General features: G+C 33.1%; 5 protein-coding genes across 5 annotated transcripts; 3 read left to right on the plus strand and 2 right to left on the minus strand.

Moving 5' to 3' along the window:
• Positions 1–52: 52 nt before the first annotated feature.
• Positions 53–2,835, minus strand: LOC124445233 (lipoyl synthase, mitochondrial-like). The gene is made up of 7 exons (XM_046995938.1): positions 2,650–2,835; positions 1,630–1,710; positions 1,340–1,496; positions 1,171–1,228; positions 711–784; positions 493–563; positions 53–315 (listed from the first exon to the last, which is right to left on the minus strand). Exons 1-7 carry the CDS (start codon positions 2,806–2,808, stop codon positions 85–87), a joined length of 831 nt encoding a protein of 276 aa, XP_046851894.1. The 5' UTR covers positions 2,809–2,835; the 3' UTR covers positions 53–84.
• Positions 2,836–3,787: 952 nt separating this feature from the next.
• LOC124445300 (vascular endothelial growth factor C-like) lies at positions 3,788–6,897 on the plus strand. Its single transcript, XM_046996009.1, has 6 exons — positions 3,788–3,936; positions 4,635–4,685; positions 4,888–4,977; positions 5,111–5,198; positions 5,893–6,275; positions 6,470–6,897. The coding sequence occupies exons 1-6, from the start codon at positions 3,856–3,858 to the stop codon at positions 6,704–6,706; spliced, it is 930 nt and encodes a 309-aa protein (XP_046851965.1). The 5' UTR covers positions 3,788–3,855; the 3' UTR covers positions 6,707–6,897.
• A 221-nt stretch (positions 6,898–7,118) lies between these two features.
• LOC124445299 (lipoyl synthase, mitochondrial-like) lies at positions 7,119–13,244 on the minus strand. The gene is made up of 11 exons (XM_046996007.1): positions 13,130–13,244; positions 12,106–12,257; positions 11,717–11,810; positions 10,706–10,786; positions 10,415–10,571; positions 10,246–10,303; positions 9,828–9,956; positions 9,621–9,766; positions 9,403–9,473; positions 9,114–9,225; positions 7,119–7,435 (listed from the first exon to the last, which is right to left on the minus strand). The coding sequence occupies exons 1-11, from the start codon at positions 13,175–13,177 to the stop codon at positions 7,389–7,391; spliced, it is 1,095 nt and encodes a 364-aa protein (XP_046851963.1). The 5' UTR covers positions 13,178–13,244; the 3' UTR covers positions 7,119–7,388.
• A 3-nt stretch (positions 13,245–13,247) lies between these two features.
• LOC124445302 lies at positions 13,248–17,627 on the plus strand. The gene is made up of 7 exons (XM_046996011.1): positions 13,248–13,371; positions 13,952–14,080; positions 14,160–14,239; positions 14,330–14,443; positions 15,704–15,811; positions 16,044–16,097; positions 16,527–17,627. The coding sequence occupies exons 1-7, from the start codon at positions 13,308–13,310 to the stop codon at positions 16,596–16,598; spliced, it is 621 nt and encodes a 206-aa protein (XP_046851967.1). The 5' UTR covers positions 13,248–13,307; the 3' UTR covers positions 16,599–17,627.
• A 2,740-nt stretch (positions 17,628–20,367) lies between these two features.
• On the plus strand, positions 20,368–27,667 carry LOC124446058. The gene is made up of 5 exons (XM_046996851.1): positions 20,368–20,447; positions 20,910–20,986; positions 21,091–21,122; positions 21,397–21,451; positions 27,250–27,667. The coding sequence occupies exons 1-5, from the start codon at positions 20,383–20,385 to the stop codon at positions 27,531–27,533; spliced, it is 513 nt and encodes a 170-aa protein (XP_046852807.1). The 5' UTR covers positions 20,368–20,382; the 3' UTR covers positions 27,534–27,667.
• Positions 27,668–27,672: the final 5 nt, after the last annotated feature.

The following is a 27,672-nucleotide window of genomic DNA, read 5'->3' on the forward strand; positions in this document are numbered from 1 at the left end:
AGTGATAAATACTTATTGTCTATTGTGTATAGCTTACACTTCACACGTGGTGTGACGTCATGGATTAGTCGCAACTTTATTTCGTCAATTGTCAGTTAAATATACACAACATTTAAGTAAAACAGGAAAAATTTTTTCTACTGTTCCGACAACTTTAATGTTACTTACATGTGGTAATGTATCAAAAATATATAAAAACTCACCAGCTTTATACGAAGACCTTACCAAAGGACCACTAGCTGTGTAAGCAAAGCCTAACGCCTTGCCCACTTTTTCCCAATGCGCAAACCTCTCTGGTGCTATATATTCAGCAACCTTAATGATATACACAAGATAACAACAAGGGTAAGATTAATATAAGTACATTAGCATGTCTACAAGTAAAAATCTTCAGTCAAACTTCTTTAATATTAAGCTTAAATTTTTCAAATTTTCCTTGAACTCTGTAAACATTCTCTAACAAAAATTTAAGTCAAGTAAGTTATTGTTTACCTTCAAATGTAATCTGGTTGGCTGCATATACTGTCCAAGAGTAACACAGTCGACTTTAGCTTCTCTAAGATCTACGAAACAATCAACTTTTACACTACTTAATTTCAAATAAACATACGAATCAAAGTAGAAAAATAAAAACAATATTTTGAATTCAAGCCTTAAAAACCCTCAAATAAGAATTAAGGTATTACATAAATCTGCTAACTTTCCTCTACCTTTAAGAGTTTGAAATACTTCATCTTGAAGAACTGGGTTATCAAAAGCAACATGGAGTAGAAAATGTGCAGAACTGGTTTATCAATAACAACATGGAGTAGAAAATGCGCAGAACTGGTTTATCAATAACAACATGGAGTAGAAAATGTGCAGAACTGGTTTATCAATAACAACATGGGGTAGAAAATGTGCAGAACTGGTTTATCAATAGCAACATGGAGTAGAAAATATGCAGAACTGGGTTATCAATAGCAACATGGAGTAGAAATGTCCAGAACTGAGTTATCAATAGCAACATGGAGTAAAAAAGTGGAAACTTGACATTGCCTCAAAGAAGGCTGTATGGTAGAATTTATGCTGAGCATGTTTTTAATATATGGAAGTATCAGAAAAAAACAGAAAAGAATCAATCCATACTAAAATTTGAAGTAAGAAACATGCCTGTCATAAAAAACCTACTTTTCTTTTATTTTGATGACTGTCTCAGCGAAATGCGAAGCACCACCATCTGATAAATCTAAATTCCAGACACTAAATTTAGTAAAAAGCATTCATTCTGAAAGAGATACTTCATTAATCCTCAGTGTCAGGCAACCATGTTGTGTTTCAACAGGTTTTAACAGCTCACCATCTCTGTCAACAGACGTCAGAACTACGTAACCAAGCCCCCATCTGGAAATTGCAATTGCTGTATTTTCAGGTTCCATAGGATCAGGAGCTGGTGGCTTTTTGTTAGTTTTCACTGAACAGAAACAACAACCTCGCGTACATTGATCACCAAGAAGCTGTAAATTCAATAATTTTATCATTACACATATTTTAATGGTTGATAATTTCACTATGGAAAAATTCATACAAATTATTTTAGTTTCATAAATTGACCAACACATAATTCATCCAATTACAATTTTTTTTTACCATCATCGTTGCTGTTGCTGTTTGACTATCGGATCCACCCCAACATTCACCAATGTTTGGACATTTTGCTTCTTCACAAACCTCGTAGGGAAGAAAAGAAATAAATTTAAAACAAAATTAATTACCCTTGTACTAAAATAAAAAATGATGATTATTTCATTGAATGAAGAAAATGTCTTGCATTGATAGACACAAATAGAAACAAAAGTCCAAATTTTCGTTTCAAAGTTCATTCAAAAGTCAAATATTCTTAGAAAAGTTCATTTACAACACAATCATTACAGACAGTAATGTAGCTAGACATTTTAAACTGGAGTATTGTAAGATCTGAATTTCTAAAGCAATCAGACAGCTGGCAAAACTTTCATGATTTCTCATTAGAATTGGTAATTTATATTTTCTGGTTTTTCATATTTACCAATCACAAGAAAGTCAATATTTTGTTTCACCAAATCAATGTGATTCTGACTTGAACAATTTGATTGGAGATCATCGGATTATGTATAAACTTTGATAAAAGAAAAAACAACACTCTTAAAATGTTGAGTGATATTCTTTGGTAGTATCTATTCTGTGGTTGTACTATATGAACTTGACAGTGAACATTTGAATTAACTGAACACAAAAAAAAAAAGGAAAAGAATTGTTAATTGACAACAAAATTAAAATGTGAAACCTTGATTTGCAGGATCACATATATCAGATCAATCAGTGTTAGACAAACAACAAACCAAAGTAGGAACATTAGGTGGGCACGGACAATACTTCATGTTAATCATATGTTGACTTCAATGGTAAAATAGGATGCCTGACACTAACATGAAGTATTATCAAAATTTTAAAGCAAGTAGTTTCGGTCGCAATTTTTGAATGATTTACAAAATGTATTAATGAACCAATGAAATAAGTTTTCTCTGACTGAGAAAATACAAACATTCGGGTAACAAACTAGAATTTTTCTTATATGATAATTTTTTCATTATTATCAACTACTTTACAAAAACCTTAATGGATACTAACTGTAGATAGATTGAGTTCTCTCAATGATTCCTTTAGTTTGTAATAGTTCTTTCCAATGGGTATTTCTGTCTTAAGCCATGGTGGTAATCTTAATCTGGAAGAATCATTGACTTTAATAGTCAAACAAAATTGCACATATTTCTTATCCAATGTAAACATCAAACACCATAAAAAATACAACAGACTCTTGACAGTAGCCACCAGGACTACTTTTAAATTTAGTGGCTTCAAGGAGTGGGGTACATTCAAAAGGCGGCTACTTTCAGGGGGGGACATTCAAAAGGTGGCTACTTTCAGGGGACATTCAAGAAGCCACTACTTTCAGGGGAGTACATTCAAGAAGCCGCTACTTTCAGGGGGGTACCTTCAAGAAGCCGCTACTTACAGGGGGGTTCATTCTTTATATAGAGAACAAGAGTGAAATTTACCATTGATAGTAATGCTATTAATAGCTATATTATATTCCATTTTGACCTCGAGAATTCATCCCCGCAAGTTTCCTCCACTTCAAATCCCACACAACTTGATGAATATATTTTGCAAAATTACACACTGAGCAACTCCCAGCTTAATTTCCTCTTTGACACGTTGAAATAATTGTATGCTTAGGTCCAATACATGTCGCTCATTGTCTTTTACAAAAACTCAGGCTTAATTTAATGAAAATGTAATTTTTAGTGATATGTTACCAAATACGGTTTTCTTGAGAGTTTGAGAATTGAAAAAAGCATCCAAAGTATTTTTCTCTTTCCATACAAATAAAAACATGTTTTTATTGTGTTACAGGAACGGGTGTTGCTTGCTCATTGTGTGAGTCATGCGTCACTCAAACATCCTGATTCAAAGTGATTGATGTGTAGGTTACGTTTCTTGCTGAACCGAAACGTAAAAAATATTAGCGTCTTGCATGCAATTTTTGGGGATTATCGAAAAACATTTGTACAAGCAAACTCAGCATTCTACAAAAAAACATTTTATGATAATACTTGACCGCAATGGCGGCAACAGTTATAAAAAGTCTTTGTACTCTTTTGTCGATAGGTTTTTTTCGAGGTTAATTATCACAGCAAAAAACTGAATAATTATCACCCGGTCCAATAGCTACAAGTGTCGATTAATTTTAATAACAAAAGGTCCTGAAAAAGGCGAAGGAACTTGAATCGTCTACATCATAACCATTTGAGGTTACTTGTTGTTCAAGAGAAGATGGCTCTGATAACGATGAGTTGGAAGAATAGTCTTTTGTTCATTATTTTCTTTCAAGTCATCTACCATGTGTACTGTATGGTATGTTAAATCTTTTGTACGAATATATGTTCTCAGAAAGTATTATATTTATTTGTGATTACGATAGTTAAAAAACTTTGCTGTCATGCATCAATAGCTATGCCATAAACTCAATATATTTCAACAAATGAGTCTTGGTCTTTGACAACGAAAATTTGATTAATTTTGCGACAAAATAGTGAGATAATGTTAATTTTAGCATAGACACGTGCTGTTGATCACGGAAAAGGTAGGGTGAGATGGTGACTAAAAGACATTCGAATCATGTATATTGTAAGAGACATTGATATATTTTACATAAAATATGCAACAAAATCATATAACCATATGGTAATTAATGTATTTGAAGATTATTTGCGTTTTTTTGTGAATTACTCAATGAACAATTCATGTCATTCTTCATCCAATACGGGGCAGTTCGTAAACTAGGAGGTCCTCAATTACTGCATTTTATGTCAATCATCGATACTCGATAACATAAGTTTACATCTTATTTACTATCTTACACGTGTAGCCACATGAGACTTTGTTACCTTTGTAATACACACACCCTAACCATTCGCAACCAGTGATATGCGATATCTGATAACAGTTTACTAAATGCTTCGGCGGTTCTTGTAATCTCAGATATTTTGATGTGTGGTGTCGCCAATCTCAAGTCTTTCAATTAATGCACTCACGAGGTTTGTTTGATATAGAATGCCGACGACGACTGGTTCATCGAAGAATCTACAAACGAGGAAAGAAATGTTCGTATGTCAATTTTTGATGCAAGGGAAGGGCTTGATCTTTCTCTTTCCAAACATGTTCTGCATATTGTTATTGTGAATTTTGAGCTTAATTTACACATTGCATTTTCAACATTGAAACTGCAATAAAGTCGATAAAGTTTTTTAACACGCTGTTTAATGTGAAAAAAAATGTTCGAAATTTCAATATATCTGTATTTAGTTTATAAAGTTACTCAAAAACGCTCAACATGACAACAAAAAAGCAGCTCACTTGTTGAATTTGAAGAGGTCTTTACAGGCTAACGGAAAGGTATTTATTGATGGCGTTGATAAGCCATCACACAACTCTTGGCTACTTAGGGAAGTTGCCTGGTTTCTATTTGGTTAAGTCCACAACTCATTAAAAATACTTAGGAGATGTTAACCATGATAAACTTGTTTAGTCACTGCCGTCGACCGTAAACAAAAGGATGAAAATTGAAGTTTTGAGATCTTTGAAACAAGATTATCTTCAAAGAAAACGATATTATGGTAAATGAGCAGTTTACATTGGATTCTCAAACAACTTTAACGACAAAAATATCCTGCAGAATGAGTTTTATTATTTTAAAATTTAACAACAGATAAGTAAATGAAGTAAATGGTTTGAACAGATAAGTAAATGGGCATTCAATGAAATAACTTGTCGTTTTCTTGGAAAATATCTACAGTTTAATGTGTTACATGGGTTTGTAAGTTATTAACAGGTGATTCGATGCCCAGACAACAACAATTTTTGGAGAGTGCGGTGTCCCTTACATGAAATTAGATACGAAACAATTTAGCTCCATGCTTTTGTTTAATTGACTGATAGGTTTTTGCTGGCGTGCCAAAGTTTTAAAAATAATGAGTAATTCCCTTTGCTCTCACAAGCATGATACGATTAAAAAAAGAAAAACGTTTGAAAATAATTGATATCAAGGAGTTTCATTACTGTCGTGAGTCATCAACATAGATAGTGGACACGAAACATTGAAATCTTTCAAAAGCTTTCTAAACTCCTAATGCAGTACCATGCCCGCAGTAGGCGACAAGTTGTTGAACATTGTTGTTCTCTTTGACACAATACCATTTCCAAATAAAAACAGAAAATTGACAAAATGCCGATATTGATGGTGTTTAAAAAATATTGGGTCAAAAAGTTGTAAAAATTCTGTTTAAGATGGAATTATTTTATTCATTTTAGATGAAGTTGTCAAGAGATCATTTCATCATGTAGAATGTCAGCCGTGGCTAATTCCTGTCGAGATTAAACCCAAGGACGAATATCATATGAACTTTCCATCATTTGTCAAACTCCATCAATGTTTGGGAGGATGTCAATTCCAGGCACCTTCTTTAATACATTGTGCAGTGAGACAGCAAACCTCTGTTCAAGTAAAATACACTGAATTCAGACTTGAAAATAGTGGTGGAATTAATCCAAATCAAGTGGAAACGTTGCAAAATCATACAGATTGTGTATGTCAGTGTAGAATCCAGGAGCATCATTGTAATAAAGAGAAAGAAAGATACGATGAAAATGAATGCAAATGTGTTTGCAAAGAACTTAATTGTACAGATAAACAGGTAGAAAAGGGACTTTATCACGAAAGACTATTAAACCTTCAAGCACAAAAAAACATTCTCACAAATTCCCATTGCGATTTTGCAAATCCCTTTTTTGTCACATTTCATGGGATACAAAAAAATGAAGGAGTACTAGGTTTCTTTTGGAAGGCAATTTGCAAAGTTCTTGTTAATACATTTTATATTTCATGTAGGAATGGAACCAAGATGAATGTAAATGTAAATGTAAAACAGCAAAATCATGTGGAGCAAAGGTTTGGAGTGAGAACACATGTCAATGTGAATGTGATAAGAGGGAAGAAAACAAATGTTTGAAATCAAACAAAGAAATAAATCCAGAAACTTGTAAATGTCAATGTTCACCCAAGATACAGTGTCCTCCTGGATCAACATTGAGTGAATATGACTGCAAGTGTTCAACAACAGCCTAACTTTCACGATCTACATAACGACAATTTGTTGGACAATTCTATTATAATACATTTGTAGTGAACGATATATTACTTCGCTTTTTGCCATAGATCTTAAACTTTTACTTCGCCTTTTTTTACTGACTATTGTATAGAAGTTTTATAAATTAAGTGATTGTAAAAATCTTGAATAGATTTTAATTTTAAATTCATCAACTTTGAACGTGTTTTGTGTAACATTGAACTAAGAGTAGAATTAGAGTAGAAGTCCCGGGATTTAACTGCGCGAATTTTCTAGAAGCTTAAAGAGGTGGGGTTAGGGTTAGGGCTGGGATGGGTTGGGATGGGTTGAGCTTCGATCAATCAATCAATCCTCGATCGCGAATTATTTGATGAAACAAAGTATACAAAACAAATGAACTTTGCACGGCAGTTAAAAATCTTATCTTTATTTTCGTAAATCCATTATTTATCAATGATAAACATTTTGTTACATAATACAAATATATGAATAGCCATTGGGTAGTTCCTTCAGACAAGATCATAAGTACTCAATATTTTTTATACAAAAACTTGATTATACCATACAGTCAAAGTAAACCTTCTCTAGTTCTGGTAAATATACGACATAAATCAAGTATATGATTTTAGCAAAACGCAAAATCGGACCGTCGTGTAGGAAACGTGCGTTCATAGCCCCATTTCAAATTCTTTTTCGTGTTTTCACCAAATTTGATAAAAATAATTCACCTAAAAAACACGATAACACGTTTTAAAAGGAAATTTAGTTACTATGACAACGAGCTTTACCATGAAAAAACCATCAAAAGCAAATTCTCAAAACGATTTTGTAAAATATGAGTTTGCACATTTCATTCGCTGTAGAAATATGTGGCGACTAAGCGCAAGCCTCTTTGGAAAGTTGTTGTAATGTTTCTTTCCAGGTAATAAACACTGTTCTTAGCAACTAAAACAGTTTAAACGAGATCAAAAAATAGGTACGTTACCGTACGCAGTGGATACATATTTGATACCCTCACACGGACACAGTTCAAATAATATATATTTAAGGTAGATAAAAATATACGAGATTTTCAGTACGAAAAAATTTAAACTTCCTCGTAACAACGAAAATAACTTCGAATGAAAAACAATATTCAAATACGGTTCGAAAACGGGATTTTTTGTATTTAAAATTTGTCTTTTTGTTTACAAGAGTTCTTCTCGTGAAATAGATTATAACATCCAAAGATACTGCAATGATTCGAACAACTTCTGCCTTTTTCTGACTAATAATTTAAGCCAACCTTAAACATGGTTTATACATTTTTGATTGGTTCATATCTTTCACAATGTAACTACCTCATTCACCGTTTCAAAAACAAATCATTTATGGGTTTCACAGCGAACAAAAATTATCTGCTTCTCTTGTATCATTTGATCTTGGAATTGAACCCAAGGCAATTTTTTTTACAAAGAAGACATTTTATAATCACTAGTGATTCATAGAAAGTGCCAAGTTTCTTTCAGAGATTAAGAAACAAACGCTAAAAGAACTACGACAAAACAACAAGTTGAATAGGTTATTTTCGCATCGACTGTAGCAGTGTTAAAAGACTTAGCTATGGATATTATATATAAAACGCTGTTGTCCAGGTGTTAATAAAAAGCCGGCACGACATCAGAGTCGTTGCTGCTTTAGTAAAGCATAAATTCTAACACTTTTCCATGTGCAAAGTCGGTTTGATACAATGTAACAGCAGCTTTCATTTTGGAACACCACCCACCGTAAAGTTTACACTGTTTTTCATGCCTTGAATATTGCCCCTACCCACAATACACTGCAAAGTTATTATGAAAACTTTGCACTAAAACTCGAAAGGAAAATAAAATTCTCTCTGCTTTGGAATTTTCTCACCAAAGCACTTTGACTAGAATATGAGATAAACATTGTGTATAAATATGAAATAAACAAGTTATTATTCTGGTATAACCATGCATCGCTAGTGATTAAAACCATAAATTACGTACATCTTGTTGGGTTGAATAATACAACGATTTTGTCGTTTCTTGAAAATTACACTGTATATGAAATACACATTTAACACATACGTAAAGATCAATAATATGGAAGCTAGCCGTCTACGTTTTTGAAGTATAACCAAGTATAACATAGTTGTTAGCAGTGCATGCGCACAAACTGTTAACTTTAACCTTAGCGTGTAAGTGATACATACTTATTGTCTATTGTGTATAGCTTACACTTCACACGTGGTGTGACGTCATGGATTAGTCGCAACTTTATTTCGTCAATTGTCAGTTAAATATACACAACATTTAAGTAAAACAGGAAAAAATTTTTCTACTGTTTTGACAACTTTTATGTTACTTACATGTGGTAATGTATCAAAAATATATAAAAACTCACCAGCTTTATACGAAGACCTTACCAAAGGACCACTAGCTGTGTAAGCAAAGCCTAACGCCTTGCCCACTTTTTCCCAATGGGCAAACCTCTCTGGTGTTATATATTCAGCAACCTTAATGATATACACAAGATAACAACAAGGGTAAGATTAATATAAGTACATTAGCATGTCTACAAGTAAAAATCTTCAGTCAAACTTCTTTAATATTAAGCTTAAATTCGTCAAATTTTCCTTGAAATCTGTAAACATTCTCTAACAAAAATTTAAGTCAAGTAAGTTATTGTTTACCTTTAAATGTAATCTGGTTGGCTGCATATACTGTCCAAGAGTAACACAGTCGACTTTAGCTTCTTTAAGATCTACGAAACAATCAACTTTTACACTACTTAACTTCAAATAAACATACGAATCAAAGTAAAAAAATAAAAACAATATTTTAAATTCAAGCCTTAAAAACCCTCAAATAAGAATTAAGGTATGACATAAAGCTGCAAACTTTCCTCTACCTTTAAGAGTTTGAAATACTTCATCTTCGGTCTCCCCAATCCCCAACATAATCGAACTCTTTGTTACTAAGTGAGGTCTTACTGTTTTAGCATGACGTAATACATTCAAAGACTGTTCATAACCAGCTCGTGGATCACGTACAAGTCTGGTAAAGAAAATAAACATAATTACATTGCAACTTATAACACAATATTAACAATACTTACAATTGAAGTCTGTTAACTGTCTCTACATTATGTGCATAAACATCCAATCCAGACTGAGCAATTATTCCAACATGTTCCGTATTTCCCCGAAAATCTGGTGTCAAACATTCAACCAAAAGTGACGGATTTCTATGATAAAATATAAATTACAAGAAATGATTTCATATAAAATCCGTTGCAACCATGAACCATGTGCAGAACTGGTTTATCAATAGCAACATGAAGTAGAAATATCAGAGATTTGACTATCATCATCTGATGTCAAAAAAGTGGAAACTTGACATTGCCTCAAAGAAGGCTGTATGATAGAATTTATGCTGAGCATGTTTTTATTACATGGAAGTATCAGAAAAAACAGAAAAGAATCAATCCATACTAAAATTTGAAGTAAGAAAAATGCCTGTCATAAAAAACCTACTTTTCTTTTATTTTGATGACTGTCTCAGCAAAATGCGAAGCACCACCATCTGATAAATCTAAATTCCAAACACTAAATTTAGTAAAAAGCATTCATTCTGAAAGAGATACTTCATTAATCCTCAGTGTCAGGCAACCATGTTGTGTTTCAACAGGTTTCAACAGCTCACCATCTCTGTCAACAGACGTCAGAACTACGTAACCAAGCCCCCATCTGGAAATTGCAACTGCTGTATTTTTAGGTTCCATAGGATCAGGAGCTGGTGGTTTTCTGTTAGTTTTCACTGAACAGAAACGACAACCTCGAGTACATTGATCACCAAGAAGCTGTAAATTCAATAATTTTATCATTATACATATTTTAATGGTTGATAATTTCACTATGGAAAAATTCATACAAATTATTTTAGTTTCATAAATTGACCAACACATAATTCGTCCAATTACAATTTTTTTTTTACCATAATTGTTGCTGTTGCTGTTTGACTATCAGATCCACCCCAACATTCACCAATGTTTGGACATTTTGCTTCTTCACAAACCTCATAGGAAAGAAAAGAAGAAATAAATTTAAAACAAAATTAATTACCTGTGTACTAAAATTAAAAAATGATGATTATTTCATCAAGGGAAGGAATCATCTTGCATTGATAGACACAAACAGAAACAAAAGTCAAATTTTCGTTTCAAAGTTCATTCAAAAGTCAAATATTCTTAGAAAAGTTCATTTACAACACAATCATTACAGACAGTAATGTAGCTAAACATTTTAAACTGGAGTATTGTAACATCTGAATTTCTAAAGCAATCAGGTAGCTGGCAAAACTTTTATGATTTCATCATTAGAATTGGTAATTTATATTTTCTGGTTTTTCATATTTACCAATCACAAGAAAGTCAGTATTTTGTTTCATCAAATAATGTGATTCTGACTTGAGCAATTTGATTGGAAATCATTGGATTATGTATAAACTTTGATAAAAGAAAAAAACAACACTCTCTTAAAATGTTGAGTGATATTCTTTGGCAGTTGTACTATATGAACTTGACAGTGAACATTTGAATGAACTGAACACAAAAAAAAACAAGGAAAAGAATTGTTAATTGACAACAAAATTAAAATGTGAAACCTTGATTTGCAGGATCACATATAACAGATCAATCAGTGTTAGACAAACAACAAACCAAAGTAGAAACATTAGGTGGTTATGGACAATACTTCATGTTAGTCACATGTTGACTTCAATGATAAAATAGGATGCCTGACACTAACATGAAGTATTATCAAAATTTTAAAGCAAGTAATTTCGGTTGCAATTTTTGAATGATTTACAAAATGTATTAATGAACCAATGAAATAAGTTTTCTCTGACTGAGAAAATACGAACATTTGGATAACAAACTAGAATTTTTCTTATGATAATTTTTTCATTATTTTCAACTACTTTACAAAAACCTTAATGGATACTAACTGTAGATAGATTGAGTTCTCTCAATGATTCCTTTAGTTTGTAATAGTTCTTTCCAATGGGTATTTCTGTCTTAAGCCATGGTGGTAATCTTAATCTGGAAGAATCATTGACTTTAATAGTCAAACAAAATTGCACATATTTCTTATCCAATGTAAACATCAAACACCATAAAAAATACTACAGACTCTTGACAGTAGCCACCAGGACTACTTTTAAATTTAGTGGCTTCAAGGAGTGGGGTACATTCAAAAGGCAGCTACTTTCAGGGGGGGGGGGTACATTCAAAAGGTCACTACTTGCAAGGGGATATATTCAGGGGGGGCTACTTTCAAAACTGTGAATACAGTTATTCTAAAGTTTATCATTCTGACACTACATCCAAAATAAACCTTTTTCCTTTAATCCTTTTATAGGAAGCATTCTTATCATTAACACTTTCTGATAAAAAGTCTGTTAAACCAGGCCCTGTAGATAAATTTTCCTTCTGCTTTTTTGATAAAGATGCAAAGCCACGTGTGAAGTCAACATTCTGTCTGGGGAACTAGAAAAAATCAAAGGTCATTTAAGGCATTAAAACTGGTAAATATAAAATGTTATCTTTTATTTCCATTTATTGTTTTGTCTGTTCTTATTTTATTGTTATAAAAGCACACAAGAAATTGTGTCTACACACTTGATCGCCAGACTACATATTGTGCAAGCTATATAGAGGTTTTTTACACAGTGAATTTTCGACGTTGTTTGGTAAATTCCGAAATTTTTGGTTATATATTTATATTTCGCCCCAAAAGTTTCAAAATTTGCTTGTTATAATGCAAATTTTATCGTAAAGTGTGCAACCTTGATGTAGGTTGTGCATGGCATACTTCCAGTCTAGCTCTATCGTTAGCCACGTATTTAAGCACATTTTATGAAGACACCAAGCAAGACATCACATACATTAAACATATTGTTGATGCTGAACTGAGGAGTGTCCAAAGATAATTTTGCCCTTAGCTATCTCCCACGACCCACATTACAGTGCGCAAATAAAATTTTAATATGGGAAAGTTGCTTAGTAGGAATAATTTATAAAATTGTGCGCCAGAATGATTTCAGCAGTTTCGAATGCATGATCTTGTCGATGGGTAGAAACCTCTTCAAGAAGATTAAACAAGAGTGAGTTTTTAAACAAGAGTAAAATGTTTTCGCAAGAAGATTAGAGTAAGGTTCACTAGATAAAATTAAACTGATTTCACCTGTCGACTTATCTATTCAACTATCAAATGTAATTTCACAAATTTTAAATTTGCAAGATTTTATGAATTTGTTTCGAAAAACGATAACTTTAGAAATCTCAATACAAGGTTTACCATCGAACACATATTTCCAATAATATTAACAACATCATTGAAAAAATACATCATTACTAACCTTGTTTTTGGAAATGTACACACAACTTCGTAATCCTGAAAACGCCATCTTGATTTGAATGTTGATAATTATGGATAACTGGATACCAATGCTGCATACTTAAGGATAGAGAGGAGAATGTTTTGAATCCTGTTTGGGAACCTGAAGTGGGAGCCTGTCAAGAAGAAGTGATTGTACTATGGCTTCACCATCTGTGGATAAACAGGATAGTATGGATAATATGGATTTAGTAATCGTTCATGGTAAGTGCAGTCTACTGAGAAGATCCAACTTCCTGCATTGTTTCTATGGAAATATTTTCTAGTTCCTATTGATTTCACAACCTGTTTAGTATACGTACATCAATTAAATGTCAAAAAATTTGCTAGTTATGAAGAAAGATATAACCTGAGATATATATTAAATCTAGACCTCTGACCTCACATCTTTGTATACTTAGTGTGGTTACTGTTAATTGTAATATTTTGTGAGGCTATCACATAAAACTAGAAAAAATATGAAATCACTGTAAATTCCACTAAAAAACTGGGGGGGTGTCTGTACTTTCTAAAATTCTAAGATGGATTTCATTGGCAAGCCCAAAATTTTAGCCGGACCAACATTCTTTGGCCTGTATCAGTTTATGGACTTACATTGCTTAGGGTGAATGCACACCCCCTGTGCTGGGGTAAGCATTATTTCTTATTGCAAATGGAAATGTATGCACAAATAAGTATAGGTAGTCTAAGATATACAAGCCTAACATTTTTCTTCTATTGTTCAAACATTATAGAAATAGATTTGTTCTCACCAACCATTAGTACAAACTTTCTTATATATTAGGTGCTCAAAAGCATGCTTTAACTTTGAAAATGTTAAATGCAAGCGATGAACCTACCGTGCAGTCACTTGCAGAATGTGTGCAAAAGCAACTTGGTGTACCAATTAAATCACAGAAATTGATTCACAAAGGTATCTCCTGAATTTGCAAAATCTTATCAAAGAAGTAAATGGAATGATATTGTTTTTTAAATCCATTTGATGATCAAAGGTAAATCACTTGACTGTTCTGCGACGTTAATATCGTATGGAATAAAGTCTGGAAGCAAAATTATGCTTATTGGAAGTAAGGTAATACAAATGATGTTATAACAGTTTTATGACTTTGTAAGACGCTTATTGTAAATGAAAAAATAAACAATTTTCATACATTTTTCCCAGTACACTCATGAAGATGACCCAAACTACAAGCATCTTTCCAAAATTGACGACACAGTTTCTGAGCTGCACAGACAGCTTGGCCTTCTTCTCCAAGAATTTGATGGAATCAAGAAAGTAAATTTATGGGGAAATAAGCAATGTCATTCTAAAATGCCAAAACTAAACACAGCTGATGTAAATTTGATGCGGCAATGGTGAATGTCACCACTCACCATTAGCGTAGCCAGTCTGACAGTGCTGGTTTTACACAGGGGGAAATACGACAAATACCACGGCTCCGCACCTTTCAGGGTCCTGTAATTTAGTGTAAAAGTAAAGCCTCTTTAACATATGGTCGTGAAAGTGTTGCAACCAATGGTGTCGTTAATTTCGCAGACTGAGAGTTAAAATAAAGCTTACGCCCGTATTATAAAAGCTCACTCACACTCACGAATCATATTCACTGAGTGATGCTTTAAAATTACCCCATAATTAATTGAAGATGGCATTTTCACTCCATTGATATCCATTATGATTTTGACATTCATTAGAAAGAGCGTAAATTTTCTGTCGCACTTCGTGGTGTGAGTGTGAGTGAGCTTTTTAAATACAGGCGAAATAAAATTGTTTTTCACGCTTATATTTTTAAAGTAGCAAAAGAGGTCTTTAGCTTTCCAAAGATTTTTTTTCGTTTCATAATAATCTGAATTGATCGAGTACTCTTCAAATAAAAATTGCATGTCGAAATTGCATTTTTTCCCCTACTGGTAATGGAATGGCATTTCACTGACATTTCGAAATAAAAAGCAAATGAAACAGCGGGTTTTTTCCTGTGTTATATATATCATACTCTAAATGAGGTTTACATAGATACATATAAAAGATTCAAATACCAAAGAAGTTAACATATTAAACTCTTCTCTTTGATCCAGTCTCACACTTAAATTTGCTATATGTATAAAATTAGCATAAAGCGTCGTCTCAATGATTCCAAGCGCCAGCATCATATCATGCGAATAATATATAACATTATGAACATATACACAATTGATTCGCTTCCAAATGCGTTTTTAGGAACGCTTTGTGTTTACGTTCATAGAGAAAAGGCAAAAATTTGGGGTCTTGAGCAAAGAAAATGCCAATGAGAGGTGTAAACGTGCCCGGTAATCTGACTTTGACTTGCGCTTGTATACATTGGTATTTCTTTCGAAATATGTAATACAGTAATGATTTAAAATTTCCATAGCGGCACAGAATTTGCAGTCAGGTTACGCCACATCATATATTTATGTGTTTTTTTTTAAAGTTCATCTGCTCAAGGCTTTTTTTATCGACGACAAAAATTACCTAACGTGTTGATTTCAAGCTACAAATCAAGATTTTGTTTTATTTTAGGGATATTTGGAAGAAAAACTTGCTGAGCAAAGTGTTAAAAAACTAATCAAGAAAGTTACTGGAATTATTGAAGAAAATATGAAGAAAATAGAATATGTTGATACGCTTGTACGTATGAAATTTCCTATTCATTATTTACATGAAATCTCATATTTTCGAGCGAGTGAGAATGAAACTTTTTATTCTGGTGCAGAGTTCTTTGGGAAGGGGAGGGGGTGTTCTCCAGAGTTCTTGGGATGGGGTAGTGTTATCCAGAGTTCTTTGAGTTTGTGGGACGGGGTGCAACTTATTCTTGAACTCAATATTTGGTTATTTTTACGCGACTATACTTTTTTCATAGAAAGTTGATCAACTTCTTAAAATGAAAAGGAAAAATCTAGTTATTAAAATACAGGTAACATACATACATTACTCATATCGTGCGTTTACATACTTAGAACAATTGACATACTTTTACTGTAGCCATGTTGATTTCTTATTTACTTATTTTTCTCCCCATGCGATCATTTTTAATCATTTATATATTGTGATTGATAACTCTATAACCATTTAACCAGCTGTGGCGCAGGCCTCTCCCAGTGGGCTCACTGATCAAATCTCTTCAACTTTATATGATCATATCACGCCACAAAATGTTTTATCAGCCATCGTTGTACATCTGAAGTAGTTTTTACAAGCAACTTGTCGCCTCTGGCGAACAGCTCTAACATAAGACGTTGTTAAAAGTAGCATGGACTTCTATCTATACATGGGAATATCTCGTAATGTTTACTCCCTTTTGTGTTATGGCAGTAAAATCATGTTTATATATTTTTGATTTTAGTCCAACATTGACAAAGCTGACAAATTTATTATGGCGTTGAACAAGTACTTGGTTAAAGATAACGCAGATTGATGTGAATGTTGTCAATTCATTGTGTATCGCTGCTTAATCTAAACTCCAACTCTCTGAAATGATATTTTGTATCGTAAAACGTCCCATCAAAATGCTAGAATTGGAGCTTAATTGTTTACCGAGACTCATGGAATAATGTACGCTTTGCTGTGTCATTTTAAGATGTATAAGAATATTTTTTCGTGAGTAATAATGCTTGAAGATTATGAATAGTTAAAAATAACCGAACCAATTTTATTTAGTCCTAGAAAAATGAATAGCGAAACTTGTTCATACTTGTTGAAACATTGAGCCAGTTTTACGTGTAGTTAGAATAGTGACATTGGGAATTCAATGGCACAGCGCATTTGGACCAATGAGATGTTAATTAACCTTTTTCAGTGTCGTTGTCACCGATCTACAAGTTTTCATCATTTATCCTTACTTTGTATGGAATCTTATTGATGAAATCGGTGATCTTCACAAAAATAAACAAAGTATTCTTCATTTTTTAAATGAAATTGAAAAAAGTGGAAGTATTGCACATTTAACGAAGAAGAGAAGACTCAATGAAGTTTAATGGATCAAGAGTGGTTGTCAAAAATGATTTATTGCCCTTGGATAATTCTTCATTGGACGTCTGGAAAAGCAATATCAACAATCGTTTACAGACAGCTGAACATATGAACATGAAACTTGAATTTATGAATATAGGAAATAACTGGTTTAGACGTAATGAGTAATTGTTACAACACTACACCGAGTGCATTTTACTAGTAGTTTTTACCGATTAGTAGACGGTAGACCTCATTAAAAGAAGTAATAAAGGTAATTTAGAAATTTGTAGAAATTTTATTGTGATTAAGACTATTTCAAGAGATCTTGAATAACGGATGAGGCAATTTAGAAACTTGTAGAAATCTCACATTTATTTTCCATTTAAATGGCATTTTGCTTTGTGTAACTGTGAAAATTAATATTATCAACTGTGTTTATTCCATTTGATAATTGCTGTAATTGTAGCTATATACAAAAATTTTTTCCCATTGATGTGCGTTGGAAAAATCCTGTCTTACCGATGTATATTTACCTTAAAATATTTACATTCCGACGTCTGTTTATTGGGAAAGATGAAAGTTCTAGAAGCTTTAAAGAATATTCGAGAAGTTTTTAGTTCAAGTCATTGAGCGAAATTATAGGACATGCATTTTTTGTGTAATTATAACTTGGATTCTTCGAAGTGCGATGAATGATTCACACTCAAACATGTTGTTCTTATTTTGTTGAAAGATGTCGTTGAAAAAATTGTAAAAAAATTTATCAGTGTAACAAGATTAAATGGACGTCATAACACTTTATAAGTTAAACGCTACTTGGAATAGCGTATTTACTATTGTAAATGACTACTAGATCATACTAAAAAGAATTGTTGAAAATCAAAATTAACATTAGTTTGTGGTTTAATCACATTCTTTTAAATGTTTCATGAATGCATGTGCCGACAAAGCAACAAAGCTCTGACTTATCAGAATAGTTCAAAATTATTACCATATTTAACAAACCGAGGGAGGTGCCAAATTTAAAGTTATATGACGAACTATAATATTTCAGAATTGTTTTTCTTTATTATGGCACAAGTTAATTTCTATTCAAGCGAATAAATATCCGTGCAGCGCCAACCATACAGATAACTATACTATTCAAGTAAAATGAAAACTAACTAAGAATAATTATGGTTTCCGTGATAAGATAACGACTATTGATCATGGTATCGATAGACAAGTGTAGACAGAGGTCACAGATAGTTTGTGTTTATCAATTATAAGAAGGATCGATGTTGCAAAAGAACTTTTTTAACTCACAAAAGGTAAAGAAAATTATATATGTATGCAATTTTTCTAAACAGTGTTGCCTCAGATCGTCACCATATTTAGGGTGACTCCTGCACTTCACACAGAGGTTAAATATTGAAGGAGAGAGGTTGCACTAGCATATGAATTCATCAATGTTCAAATGCATTATACGCATGCAGTGCTAAGCCTCTCATTTTAAAACTCTCCAATCAGTATTTGAGATCTGTGAAGCTTAAAGAGAAGTGAGCCACATGTACAGTATGTATAATCAATGTATATTTATGATTTGTGAATTAGGTTTGTACATTTTTGCCGACGACTATAAGATGACATGAAACTAAACTATATGTATTTTTTTACCAACTACAAAAAAATTCAACTTCACTTTTGTGATGATGTGATGTTTTGCTGAGTTGGTATTTGTTGTACTTCTGTATATGTGCGTAACAAGCGTATTTTTATATGTATATGTCAAAGAAATTTTCATGATATTATATCTGTTGTTTGGAAAATTATTGACTAACTATTACTTACGTAATCACGCGTCATATCAAATTGATACTCGTGTATTTGCATGATAGACTCAACGTGTGCACCTATTGATGAAATTTTGAAATTTAAAAGAATGTAAAGCCATCCAGAGTTTCTTAGCGTAATGATGGCAGTTGTAGATACATGAAAGGTGGCGCTGGGGTGGGACCTTCTCCTGAGCTAGGATGATTTAATAGCCAGATGATAAAAAAGTTGTTTTATAACGACATTTCCAAATGATGGACCTCTATCTGAATGAAATCATAGATTTTTCCTTATACTAATTATAATTTTATTTTGGACTAGTATGAATTTATCAGTTTTTTCTTTTAATTTACGTTAAATTTACTGTTTTGGTTAATAAAGTTTGTAAATTAACATTTGGATTAAAAGAATATGCTATAACTTGTGTTATGTCGAGATTATAACATTTTTCAGAAATGTACTGCGCAACTTTTACACACAAGTTAATTTAACCTTCATAAATGGAAGTGCAAATGTTTCAAAAGAAAATCCTCTAAAAATTCAACTAAATTGGTTTATAATGATTGTGTCACGCCCGTGTCTGACTAGCAAAATTATTCATTATTGAAGTCTAGATGCATGAAAGCCATTTTTGCGAAGGAGACAAGAAATATTTTCTCCAAATAACAATGAAATGCTATTTTAGCCCGATTTTTTTTAAGGAGAAGGAAGGTGCAGATGCCTTGTCGAGTATTTTACTTCTTGCGCTGTGTGTCAGCATTTTCCCATTAAAGTATTAAGTAACACCGGCAATTAACAACATATTTGTTTTTTAGTATGTATTTGTGGACTTGCTGTTTGACATTTATCTACCTTATGCACAAAAAAAGAAACAAAAATCTCATTTGGTAAGATATTAAGGGTAATTAAAGGGTAATTAAAGAATCATAATGTGGGGCTACATTTTCTGCTGTAATCGTATTCATAGCTAATGTCAACAAGCACCTGTGTGTAAAATGGCAGTGCTTCTAAAGTATTTCTCAAATCTCAAGTTTACTTTTCCTATGTTATAAGATTGAATCTAAAAGCTTTCTCATGTATATCAACCTTCTTTAATGTGACATTATAACTGCTTCTTTGCATATTTTTGTTCTCTGAGCTACATATAATGTTTCTGATCTGAAAAAGAATTGCGAAACGTTGAGATATATATTTTTAAAAGAAATTCTGTTAAATACAAAATATGAAAGAAAATAAGGTATAATTTTGGAATTACCCCATATTCAATGCGCATGTGGTGTGGTTTATTAAACATTCATTTTAACAAACTTGCGAAACAACATTGCCTTGTTATATGCTTATGATTAATGATTTTTTTATCAAACTACTGTCGCGTTTTGAAGTTCTTTTTAGTGCCTACGGGTGAGCTATATATATGTATATATATGTCATAGTACATGTTTTCTCTTGTCGAAATACGCACAATGTTTACGTATATTTCTGATTCGTTTAACATGAAAAGGTAAGATCGAAGGACTAAACTGTAAAGTGTTTAATAACTTTTAGTACTTTGTTCGGCATGTCGTACTATTTATAAGAAGTTTTTCTAACTAATGTTGCATGCTGCATGGATTACTCTTATTCACTTGCACAGGGAAGATATTTTCGTCATTCACGTTTTACTAATCTTTCATGAATCGCGCACTATGGTGTCGGCCCGTTGCCAAAATTGTAGTTTGATATGGCTTGTCAATAAATAGAGGAATGAGCGATGTTTAATCGTTAAAATACATTAGGAATGTCAAAAGAAAGATCAAACTTGATTATCGTGTAAGAATTACATTAATTCAAATGACATTGATGAAAATAATTCTGTTCATGTTCGCAAAACAAAATATACGGATATTGTAAGAAACCACTGTCTGCAACATTGGTCTGCACTGACAATAATCTCACCAAGTATTATCAAATTTTGATTTTTTAGGTTATTTTATGTTTTGATTATAATGCAAGTTATTTCAACGAGGAGCACTTTTGCGGTGAAAAGTGAGCCTCAAAATGGTAATTATACGTTTCAGTGTAGGCGCGTTATACTTTGATATAAAAATTAATACTTATTTTTTGTCGAATCACCATTATGTTTACTTTAATATTATATATTTTAGAACTTCAAATTCTTGACTACATTAACAATAAGGTATGTAACCTCCCATCACAACTTGTAATGAAGTATACAATGATGAATACAATGATTGCTTGCATGCTAGCATTTGTATGTTTATAAAAGTATATTTTTCATACGATTTGCTCTGAATAAGAACATTTTAATAAGGCAAAGAGGAATATTTTAACTTCTATAATTGTCGGAAGAAAAGTTAAGATGAATTCATCTAATTGCCGAGTAATGATTTATTTAATATGCGTGTCTGGTATGTTGCCTCTACTAAATACTAACATTTTATTTTTCTCAGTTTCAGTGGGATCGTTTCAAGAGGTCATTTAGCCAAGTCGAAGACTGCTTAAATGGTTAGAAAAATTACCCACATACATGATATTTTTATTTAACATTGTGGATACAGGATGAGTTAAGTAGCCTGGGAATATATACAATAGCCCAGTCACAAAATGTTTTTCTCGCTTTTCTAGTGTGACAAAAAATGTTCGAAGCAGTTTTCAGCTATCTCCCTAGTCCACTTCTGTAATGTCAATTTCCTAGTTTTCCTATTCATAATCTTCAAATCTGTTTCCTTTACAACAAATGAACATATGGATCACTCTATAAATATGAGAAATGATAAATGACGCCCGTATTATAACTTCTTTATAACATCTAAGTTCTTTTGTTAGCTTTTTGACCTCATGAGTAAAAACATAGGGTGTTTTTAAAATCATGATAACACAATGACTTTCACAACATTCACAACATGTATTTCACAGAACAGTGTACAGGCAACTAGGCTGGAAATAGAATTGAACAATTTTAATTGTTGTTGAGCTTCTTTAGTCTCTTTTAGATTCTTTGTGTATGTATTTTAATTGCAGGGAGATTTGAGCATATAACACTTCTTTGCAAAATACGTGTGTGATGCATGTTTTGAATAGACAAAAATCCGCATTTTCTAACTGCTAAATTTATAACAGGTTTATCGAAGGCTAGCAGCAACCCACAGCCATGTTTGTACTCCTGTAGAAAACGAATTTGGATCGAAAAAAACATTACCGAAGTATTACGTAAAACTAGAGATGTTCGTGAACATGAAAAAGTCAGAGAAGAACAAGAAATTATGATTGTTCCTTGGTGCACTTGTAATCATTGTCCGAGGACTAGAAGTCGTAGATACAAGTTTACTTTAATTAACACAAGTACGGGAAAAATAACTCGGATAATGTCACACAACATTAAGTATTGTTTAAAATGTACTTAGTCGGATATTGCAGCATATATGGTGAATAGCAAATGTGAACGAAATAAATATCTCATGTCAGCAAGTGCTCTTTTGAAGACATGTAATTCCAAGTATTGCAAAAGGCTAATACATACATTGCGGGGGATAAATATGTGTCAAAATTAACATATAATCTACATTATTTAATACTAAAATGACTAACCATACTGATTCTTGAACTCAATATTGGAGAAAGACAAGAAAAAAGAATAGTGAAGGGGACAAAATATTTAGTATGTAAAAACGTATCTTTGACTATCGCTGACACCAATAAAGATTCCAAGAATCTAGCCAAGAATAGTACTACTTATCGCAATAAAAGCTTTGTAAGCATATTTTACTTGGAAAAATTCCCAACACAAGCATTAACATTGTAAAAATGAAACAGCATGTGTTCTCGGAATCGGAATTGCAGGAAATTATGCTTTAGTTACTATACTCAAACATTGATTTCTTCTGTATAAGGCGGAGAAAATTTGTCCGAGTTGTTTGTTTTCATTTACGCTACAGCATGGCGTTGTCTGTTGCTCTCTCGTTTGAAAATGCACTAAATAAGTGTGAACGACATTCCTGTTCAAGTTGGCATCGTGAGTTAGAAATTGTAAAAGCTTTGAAAATAGCTTACGACGATCAAAACAGAGACAAAGAGGCAATAGCATTGAAAAAACTCAGCGATGTTTACTACAATCGAGGATGTGTCGTCGACGATTCAATGTCGTTGTTCTCTCGTTTAGATCAGTATGTTGTAGCAACAGCACTTTATAACGCAAGTCTCCTTCGAAACAATGATGAAAACAAAAAGAAAGAAGTGAAAAAAAAACTTCTTCAAATTGAAGATGACATTATTTCACTTTGTGACCGGGCAGACGATAAAGGCAATGATTTTAAATACGATGTTGACAGAGTCGAAGACCATAAGAAGCTTCTAAACGACTTCCGCAATGACTGTCGAGAGAAATTGAACACTATTCAAGAAACCTATGCTATATTTACATCACCTCTTCACGACAGAGATACTCAAATGGAGGTTAAGCGAGCTGAAGAAATAAGAGAGCTTTTTGCTGAGATTCGTGAGTTTGTGCGAGATTGTTTCAATTCGTTGATAGAAGAATGTGTGAAAGTCATTGGAGAGCCCCCTGGTGAAATAGGCTTTGCCTTTATTGCATTTGGATCGTTTGCTAGATGTGAAGTGACGCCATATAGTGATTTGGAGTTTGCTTTATTGGTTGATGAGGGCACGAACAATGCTCCAGTTAAACAATATTTTGTCAAATTATTAGAATATTTTACCTATAAAGTGATCAATCTACAACAAACAATTTTGCCGACAATGTGCATTCCATCCTTGAATGATTAAAACAATGCTTTGACAAGTACCTTGTCTAAATTCAAATGTTCATCACAATCCTGTGATAACCACCTAGAAAAGGTCGATGCAGTTGAATGGCCATTTCCAAAAGGCAAAGGGTTTTACGATGATGAAATGAGAGGATTTTCCTTGGATGGTCGCATGAGTCAAGCTTGTAAGACTCCTCTTGGTTCAATTGTTCAGGGTAGGGGGAAAAATAAAGATCTCATCAAGACGCCAAAAGAACTCGCTGATCTATATATTAAATCACTGAAAGATGATCAAGGTGCAAACTTGGAAAACAACTATCACCTATCTTCTGTGTTAAGCAACACTTATTTTCTCTATGGCAAAAAAGAACTTGTCGACATGTTCAGTGACAGTGTTCAATCCAAATCTGATATCTCTGTTGACAATAAGACTCTGAACCCAAGAAAATCCTCCGCCTCTGAATGTCTTAAGAATGCATTTGAACAGTTTCATTATTCACTGACATCCAGGGATTTTGGTATGATTCTCTCAATTAAAAAGAAACTTTACCGATCGGTTGGAATGCTTATCAGCAACATTGGTAAGTTTCAGCACAAAAGCGTTGTTAACAAGACACCATGGAGCATTTTGGATCGACTAAGAGATGACGATATCATTTCAAATGATGTTCATCATAATCTCTTCGTTGTGGTAAGCATTGTTAACGAGTTGCGTTTAATGGCTTACTTACGATGTGGACGACAAGACGAAATCTTTTCCTTCTTTGATCAGTCTGTCGACATCAATCTGGACGTAGTTCGAGACTTGTGCATTCGTTTTTTCTATACAGTTCTCCCATTTCAGAAGGCGGTAAAAATGTTTATGCTCAACCTTCGCGACCAAACAGTACAACAACCGTTAAAATCAAGTTTTAATGTAAAATTTTATGAATATTCACATTTTAACTCTGCCATTGCTCTTGCTTTCACTTCACATCACTACTTTGATGAAATGAGTGATAGGTTTGTTTAAGCATACAATGATTCGCAAAGTGAAGAGTTGCAGAGGGTATGTTTGGCTTATTTATCCTGTCTCAATCCTGATTACTCTTCTCGGTACACAAGAATCATCCTTAACTCTATAAACGACGGCAATAACTCACAATGGAAGATTTTATCTTGCTTGATAGCGGCCATGGCATCTTTCCATCAAGACGACGTTGAGCAAGTAAGAATATTTTTGAACACTGCCAAAGAAGCAAGTGAATCCACTGTTCATGATCCAGATTCCGTCACGCAGAAGACTACATGCTCATATCAGATGTTTATCGCGGGTTTATTGGATTACCGTCAAAGATCATACAACGAGGCTTTGGTCAAATTTCTCGCAGCCCAAGTGCTTTATAAGTTAGTCATGCCGTCTAAAGGTGACGTCGTAAACAGTCTTTTTGAGAATTCAGCTTTATTCATGATCGGCAGTTGCTTTGTGATGCTTGGCAGCTATGATGATCCCTGTCTTGAGAAGGCAATGTTAAATGCAAGACATTACACGGGAAATGGTGACTTTATGCGCATACTCTATCACGCCTACATCTTACTGATAAATGGCATGCAGAACGAGGAAAGGGTCATACAACAATTTGAAAAAATCATTGAACTCTTTTTGCGATTTCGTTGCCCTAAAGGAAATGAGATATGGGCATCAATTCTTTCGCAAAGCATTATTGTTGCTGCAATCGCTTTGGGTATTTTATACCGTAACAAGGAACAAATAAATGATGCAATACGAATATTTCGCTTGGCTTCTTCCCGTTTGATACCAAAAGCGATAGAACATTGTAGCGACAAGCATCATGTTGGAAAAATAAATGCAGAAAAAACAAGATCGTATATTCAAGCGTTTCGAGGAGTTTTTAAATTTGCCGAGGCTGAGTGCTTACATGCAAGAAACAGCAAAGACGAAATGTGGTCTTGCATTTCAGAAGGTCTTGCTACTTTTGCCGACTTTCGTGGTTTCTTTGATGAAATCGAGCAAAAAGATGTTTTGGCAGAAAGTTTTTCACTCGACCGGTTTCATCTTCGTGGAAGACAAGATCATCTAGTCTGGCGCTCAATGGATAATCGACCGCATGCAGCTCCACGTTTTACTGATACGTTGACTATGGCTCCACTTCTTCAAATTTGGTGTGATTCGCTGACCAGAGAATTGCAGTATATTTTATACACAACAGAACGAGATCTAACGAATCAAGTGTTGCAATTAGGTGCACCAATCATATCAATTTTTTCCTCACAGAATTCATCACAGTTGCTTGAACAGTTTCAAGTAAACCCATGCAGAGTTCTGGGAAATTTTATTCCATTTCTCCGTCCGTTTGCAGACGGTTTCATTGGTAATATATTCATTACAATGTCGTCAGAAAGGTCAGCCATAATAGAACTGATCAAAACAACCCTCTTCGATGTTCAACCTCACGCTACGGAGTTTATCGATTACTGGAAAGAACTTTTCATCTTGTGTATTCGCTTTTCTTTATGTAATGACTTGCTCAAGTGTTTTGGATTTTTAAATGAGTAATTGCGCAAGTAGCTACAAAATCACATCAAGAATAGAATCACACAGATAAAGAATTTTTATTAATTTTATATATTAGACTAGACAATATTTACAGCCGCAGTAACGTAACCAGCCAACACGTTTTTGTCGTGCTTTGCACTCTCTTTATCGTCCGCCAATTTTTGTAAATAACAACTACAGAAAAATTCACATAATGACTATACCATAATAAGCTAGAGATAAAGCTGGCTGGTTACTAAACAGTATGTCTTACATTTTAGACTACACAAATTGAAAAAAATAATAAAGTAAATTAACTTAAATGAAACGATAACACAAATGCGAAGAACATTGAACAAAACTTATAACCACTTTTTAAAAGTTTTTGGGAATTTTAGGGACATTTATATTTTCTCAAAAGATTGTTTCCGCGAAAGTGTAGCAAATAATGCTAGGATCTTTTCCAGCCGAGAATTTACAGAAATATAAGATAAAACATATTTCCAAAAACATCATCTCGTCAACTCAAGATACAAGTTACATTAATAAGACAAGATAAAATTTACAAGTAATATTGGAAAACAACTATCACCTATCTTCTGTGTTAAGCAACATTTATTTTCTCTATGGCAAAAAAGAACTTGTCGACATGTTCAGTGACAGTGTTCAATCCAAATCTGATATCTCTGATGACAATGAGACTCTGAACCCAAGAAAATCCTCCGCCTTTAAATGTCTTAAGAATGCATTTGTTTTTAAAATCATGATAACACAATGACTTTCACAACATTCACAACATGTATTTCACAGAACAGTGTACAGGCAACTAAGCTGGAAATAGAATTGAACAATTTTAATTGTTGTTAAGCTTCTTTAGTCTCTTTGTGTATGTATTTTAATTGCCGGGAGATTTGAGCATATGACACTTCTTTGCAAAATACGTGTGTGATGCATGTTTTGAATAGACAAAAATCCGCATTTTCTAACTGCTCAATTTATAACAGGTTTATGGAAGGCTAGCAAGAACCCACAGCCATGTTTGTACTCCTGTAGAAAACGAATTTGGATCGAAAAAAACATTACCGAAGTATTACGTAAAACTAGAGATGTTCGTGAACATGAAAAAGTCAGAGAAGAACAAGAAATTATGATTGTTCCTTGGTGCACTTGTAATCATTGTCCGAGGACTAGAAGTCGTAGATACAAGTTTACTTTAATTAACACAAGTACGGGAAAAATAACTCGGATAATGTCACACAACATTAAGTATTGTTTAAAATGTACTTAGTCGGATATTGCAGCATAAATGGTGAATAGCAAATGTGTACGAAATAAATATCTCAATGTCAGCAAGTGCTCTTTTAAAGACATGTAATTCCAAGTATTGCAAAAGGCTAATACATACGTTGCGGGGAATAAATATGTGT

This window comes from Xenia sp. Carnegie-2017, unplaced genomic scaffold (genome assembly GCF_021976095.1).
Source record: "Xenia sp. Carnegie-2017 unplaced genomic scaffold, XeniaSp_v1 HiC_scaffold_22, whole genome shotgun sequence".
NCBI classification, from domain to species: Eukaryota; Metazoa; Cnidaria; class Anthozoa; order Malacalcyonacea; family Xeniidae; genus Xenia; species Xenia sp. Carnegie-2017.